The sequence below is a fragment of the Podarcis tiliguerta genome (assembly GCF_965153285.1).
Source record: "Podarcis tiliguerta genome assembly, chromosome: 12".
Classification (NCBI taxonomy): domain Eukaryota; kingdom Metazoa; phylum Chordata; class Lepidosauria; order Squamata; family Lacertidae; genus Podarcis; species Podarcis tiliguerta.
In genome coordinates, this window is record NC_139545.1 from 54,174,807 (window position 1) to 54,181,033 (window position 6,227).

The 6,227-nt window shown below is 49.0% G+C and overlaps 1 protein-coding gene across 1 annotated transcript in view; it reads right to left on the reverse strand.

Moving 5' to 3' along the window:
• WNT3A (Wnt family member 3A) overlaps window positions 1–2,027 on the reverse strand; it is a 94,806-nt gene extending 92,779 nt beyond the window's left edge. The window contains exon 1 of the mRNA XM_083406733.1: window positions 1,454–2,027. Within this exon, the coding sequence (XP_083262859.1) occupies window positions 1,454–1,524 (71 nt within the window). The 5' untranslated portion in view covers window positions 1,525–2,027. The remainder of the gene's footprint in view (window positions 1–1,453) is intronic.
• Window positions 2,028–6,227: the final 4,200 nt, after the last annotated feature.

Here is a 6,227-nt window from a genome sequence, read left to right on the forward strand (position 1 = left end):
CAATCAGATTTCCTTCTTGGTCGCGTTTCTCTTTGCTTCCAGGAATCACTGGGAATGGTTGCGGGACGGGGGCGGGGTGGGGTGGAGAGAGGAAAAAGAGGCTTTGCCTTCCGGACACCCGCGCAAGCCCCAGTCCATTTCGCCTCCCTTCCCGAAGTCTTTCGTTCGAGGCTGGTCAATTTCAAACGCCGCCGCCTCCAGTCTCGGTGCAGCCTGGCGCGGCTCCCCCGGACAGAAACAGAGAAAAGGGGATCCTTTTCCAACAGTTGGGGACTCCCCAGACTGAACCAGCGAGTCGCACAAGGCTCTCAGCCCTTTCCTTGGAGGAAGAGCCGGATCCGAAAGGCGCCTTGACCCAGGCGTAAAACAGGGATCGTATAGCCTAAGAACCTAAGTAGGACCATCTCTGATATACTGAAGGAAAGAGGACGCCGGGTAGTTAGGTATCTAGATACAGAGTCCATATCTCTGCACTGAGTGCTTAAAGAACCTTCACTGTCTCAAATCGGAATAGAGGATTTTTTGGGGGGGGCCCGATGATGCCCTGTCCCCACTGAATCTGCCTGCAGTTACTATAGACACCAAGGACAATCTGTGTGTATTTTGGCGATAGGTATCTACAGACACACACCTCTCAGTTCTACGGAAAGAGCGAGCATTGACGCAGGTTACTGGCACCCACATGTTGACAGAATTTCATCCAGGCACAATATTTAGGAATTTCGTTCCAAGTTTCAAGATCCCCTGATTGTCGGTTGTTGTTTTTGTTGTTATTTAAGAAGCGGGCGGGGAGGCTCACGCCTTAGCAAGGGGAAGAAGGCAAGTCCATCTCGGTCGCCACGAAAAAAAAAAATCTTTTGCGCGCTTGTACAATATTTTGCTCGTGCTTTTAAAAAACACACGTACACATTATTTTGCACGTCAATATATACATAAATATATTCCTCTTGTCGGAGAGCGTTCGCTTTCCTCCTCCTCTCCTTCCACATGACTAGCTTAAAATCACCTTGAAAAACTCGTGTCGACTTGTATCATTATCTGTTTAATTCACTCAGTACCTTTTGTTCTTGGCAGGAGAGGATCAAAGCAAGTTTTTTTTAAAAAAAACACAACCCAGCAACTCTGATCTCTTTTCTCGCTCTCTCACCCCCTCCCCACCTTTTCAGGTTTTTGGGGTTTTTTTAACTTTACAGTAGGAGAACGGTAGATCAGGGCTAACACAGTCAAAATAAACATACAGCTTAAATAAATAAAAAGACTTTCGACAGGGGCTGGGGAGTGCGTTCTTTAAAAAAAAAAACCCTTTTAGGAACCACAATCTCTTTCCCCTCCACATTCAACATATTCGGGAACGGGAGGGATCCAACATCTCTTTGAAAAGCGAGCGCTAGAGGGAGAAAAAGGGGTTCACCCTACCCCCCAAATAATCAATCAATAAAAAAAGTCAACTTACCACCAGATGGGATAGCTTGAGAGACCTTGGGTCAACCCACAAAGAAACAGGAAATATCCCAAAAGGGCCATCTCGCCCCCCAAAAGTTGGCAAAAAAAGCCTTTTAATATCTGCCCCCTCTAAAACCAGCAAAACGTCCAACTTTCTCTTCTTGGATGCAGGGGAGGGGGGCGGAGAAAATACCCCCACCCCCCCAGAAAAAAATTAAAAACCAACCCAGCCCAAGCAGGTAGCTAGTTCTCCCTGTATATATCTATCTATGGGTGTATATAGGTATATATAAATATCTATATAGAAATTATCTTCTTTCTCGTCTTCTCTCTCAAAGAAGACGAAAACAATAAATAATAAAAAAATAAATATCGGAGAGGTGGGTTTTTTACGGGGGGGGAAATCCCTCTTCTCTCAGCCAAGAGACACTAAAGGCAAACATTTAGCAGGGGAGAGAGGAGGGAGAAGAAGAAAAAAGTTTGGAGCAGGCTTGCTTGAGCGAGAGACCCAATCAGCACTTATCGCCAAAGGGGAAATTGCCGGGGCTTCTGCAGCTCCTTCTGCGCTGTGCGTCAATCCAGCAAGCCAGGCGAAGGAATGAGCTAATTGCGAAGAGATAGTGTTTTAATACTCATTAAGGACATGTTGGCCCACCAGCCCCCGGAGGGGTGGGGAGGATGGGAAGTAGAGAGGGGGGTTGGTTTAAGAAAAAGGGGGGGCGGAGAAGAAGAAAAGGGGAAAGGAAGATTTAGGGGGTTTAAATAGACAGGGGGGACCCCTGTGGCTCAGGGTAGCTATAACAACCTGTCCGGACTTCACTCCCTGGGTAGAAGGAGCCACTAAAATGCTTTAAAAGAAGAGGGGTGGGGGAGGAAATCCACCTATAAAATATGGGGGGAAAGTAGGATTGGGTCGTTATAAAGACCCGAGTCGCCGATCTTTTCCTTGCATGTGGGAGCGGGTGTGCTTATCACCCCCCCACCCGAAATAAATAAATAAATAAATAAACATTTATTATATCTGTTTTATCGCTCCCAAACACCAGCATCAGGCTCCTGCTCAATGTTAAGAGTCGCTTTCCCGCTCTATTAATAATCATTTTCAAAGGACTTTCCCTCCTCCTCCTCCGCCGCCCCCCACCCCCGGCAAGCCAACCCTCTTGTTTTACATTTCAACAAAATCGGAGGAATTCAGGAACTTTCAGTCAAGGCGAGACATCCATTGAGGAACCGGTGTGATCTGGGAGGGGGGGATCTTTATTTCTCCCCCCCCCCAATCCACGCCCGCCCGCCCCCCGCGGCGGAACGTTCCAGTCATCGTTCAAACGATCTCTGCTTTTGCCCGACGAAATCATCGCTACGTTGGCGTTTGGATGCAATGTTTTTATTATATTTTATTATGTGTGAGCGGAAGGAAATACTCGCGCCCAACAGCGTTGTTCCCCAGCAGCCGGCTTAAGTGTGTCAGTGAGAGAGCCGCACGACCTAGTTGAGGCGGAGTACACGGGTCCCCGAAACGCAACTCTTTGCTTTCAAAGGCTCCTTTTTGGGTTTGCTTCCAAGGCAGAACTTGGAGGCGACCCTCTGCCCTCTTACTCTGGAGTAAGCCCCTTTAAAAACACCAGGGAGTTACTTTGGAGCTGCGCGCGTGGTTAGGATTGGGACGGTTAAGCGGAGCAGGATCGAATCCGTTGCGCTCCGAATTCACCGGGCAGTGAAGCTGTTGCGGCAAAATGCTTCACTGTCGAGGGATGGAGCGTCAGTTTCCTTATGGCACCCGGGGCGGGGGAGAGACACTTCTCATCCACAACACATTCAAGTTGAGGAATCTGGATTTAAACCGGTTTCATCCGGATGAATCCTCAGGAGCCCACATTCCAGACCGAGAGAGACACATTTACCTGGGATTTCCACCACACTTAATTTCCATATCCTCTAGTTCGGCGGCGCGCTTCAATCGCTGCCTAGCTGAACTCTGAACAGATCACCGCACATAAAAATCGGGATCGCCCTTGCAGCGTTAAGGGAGGTGGAGTGGAATCTCACTCCGTGATCCAGAACTCAATTAAGCCGGGCGCGGGCAAAATTGAGATAGTTCCTCGGAGGTAAGTGCTCACTGTGAGTTCAGCGGCGCTTCCTCCCAGCTCCAGTAAACATGGGGAATAGGATCGCAGCCTTCCTTCGTCTTAGCTTTTTGAGGCTGCATTCTTACGATTACTCGAAAGTAAGCCCCATTGAGTTCAAATGGACTACCTTCTGAGGAGGCACTCTTAGAGAATTTGCTTTACACGTGTTCTATTAAACGTCTGGAACTAACGCCAATAAGGCAAACTGAGAGACAGAGAGAGGGAGGGGCAGTGGCGTAGCGTGGGTTGTCAGCACCCGGGGCAAGGCGAGTAATTTGCGCCCCCTAACCCGTGGATTTGCGCCCCTAACCCTAACCCCCAGATGTTGCGCCCGGTGCGGCCGGCACCCCCTGCACCCCCCACGCTATGCCACTGGGGAGAGGGATCGTTTCACAGTACAGATTCAGAGGATCGAGTGCATGTAGCCTTAGCCGTTTGGGAGAATAAAGGGTGGATCTCTTCCGCCTCCCCCACCAGCAGCGATCCTTCCCAAATCTCGGTTCCTGCAAGCACCAGCGTCCATTACCCCACAGAGGAAGGAAGACCCGCTAGAAAAAGAAGTCTATCCACCCAAACAAGCGTGCCAAAACAACACCCAACATCCCCAGTTAAAACCCACCAGATCCTCTATTTGCTATTTGCTGGGCGTTAGACAAAGAGGTGGAGTTTACGGTGTGTTTTGACGGATTTCGGCCCTAATGAAGACCTTCCTTGCCATTCCCCATCGCTCCAGACTTTTCTTGACCCCTACACAGAAGGTCCCATATAGGTTTGGGGAAGGAACTTTTCAGAGCCTGGGTTTCTGTACGTTTACTTGGAAGTAAGCCCCAGTCCATCCGGTGGGATTACTCGCTCACATCCTCCATGCCTTGAAAGACGTACCAGAAATTCCACCTCATCTTAATATTGACATTAAAATTTATTTTTTTAATCATTAAAAAAAAGGATCACACACAAACGAGGCCCGGAAGGAAATTATATTTTAAAAGCCACCCCCCTAGTGCGATTATATTTATAAAACCTTGATGTGTTAAGGAATCCGAGATATTGATATAGACATGAATGAATGAATATGTGGTGGATGTGAGTCCCTTAGTCCCCAAATCCTTCTTTTAAAAACACACACAATTGTACTCTTGCTTCCGTTTCCCAGCGTTCAGAGATCCCGATCCGCGGCCTATTTAACATTTCAGTCGTATGCATGCTATAGGAATCCGGACGCGACTGTGCGCTAATTTGTTTGAACTGAATCCACTAAAAGTTCCAATCAGCTTTAGACTCCGAATCTAGACACATATGCTTTGAAAACCAGCCCTTTAGGCTGCAGTCCTCTACCCGGTTACCCGAGAGTAAGCCACATCGAACACAGTTGATTTACTCCTGAGTAGCCCTCGAATACGGTTGCCCTGTCAGCCACTTAAACACGCCCACTCGGAAGCAGCTTCTGTTGCAGACCAGTGTGGTTTTACACCCGAGTAGACGCATTTAACTTTGCGATACCTATGCTCAACCCTATGCAAAGAAATCCAGCTGTGGCCAAAGGGGCTTACGCCCATACTAGGAAAGTGTGTTTGGGATCACAGCCTAGATCTGTGCTGCGGGCAGACCCTCACCAATCCGGAGTCAATCCGGTTTCACATCGGAAGCCCCTCTGCCGCTTAAATATGGCGGGGGGCTCTTTTTGAATGGCGTGGGATTGGCCAGCTACGTAGTCTGGTGTGTCTCAGCGATTGCGACCCCCTTAGTTTTGGACCCACAATTACTCGCATCTTTTCGGATGACGCTCCCAGAACCCCACCCGTGCCTTCTGCTGTATGCGCTTCTGCCAAAGAGGATCTGATGTGGTGATGGTTTGTCGGTGGGGATAATGGAAAAAGAGCGGCGGGGGTGATGGAGAGAGAGAGAGAAGCAAAAACAGCCGCGCTCTCTTCTCTTGGACTTTCCCTCTGCATTAGGTGAAAATCCCAGGCAATTATAGCATTACAGGGAAAGGAGCGAGTGCCTCCGTGTTCAAAGGCAGGGGGATTTTCACAGCCTTTTCAAGGGAAATTGCTTCTATTTCAGACTGAAATGCACACACCCAAACACGCGTCCTTCTAATACACAAGCCGAGCGAAGCAGAAAGAAAGGGACGTGGGGAGGAAGGGGAGGTAGACAGCCGGCTGGATGGCGGGGTGTGTCTCCTTCCCTCTTACAATGGGATGCTTCTTCAAACAGACACCAACCCTTGGTGGACTTATCTTCGCCACTCCTTTTTAAGCTGCTCTGAAAATTAATGATTTTTTTAAAACCTGGAAATCATAACTGAAATTCATCACTGAGGACAACCGTGCTGTGCAAGACATCAGTTCAGGTGGTTTAAGACTACCACTGCTAAACCTAAGCTGCAGATGCCCCTTTTGAAGCGTAAATTGAGGCACCCGGTGCCACTGACACAAGAGTAGGATTGATTGTGCTAGCTGGGGTTTAGTAAAGGTAAAGGGACCCCTGACCATTAGGTCCAGTTGTGACCGACTCTGGGGTTGCGGCGCTCATCTCGCTTTACTGGTCGAGGGAGCCGGCGTACAGCTTCCGGGTCATGTGGCCAGCAAGACTAAGCCGCTTCTGGCGAACCAGAGCAGCGCACGGAAACGCCGTTTACCTTCCCGCCAGAGCAGT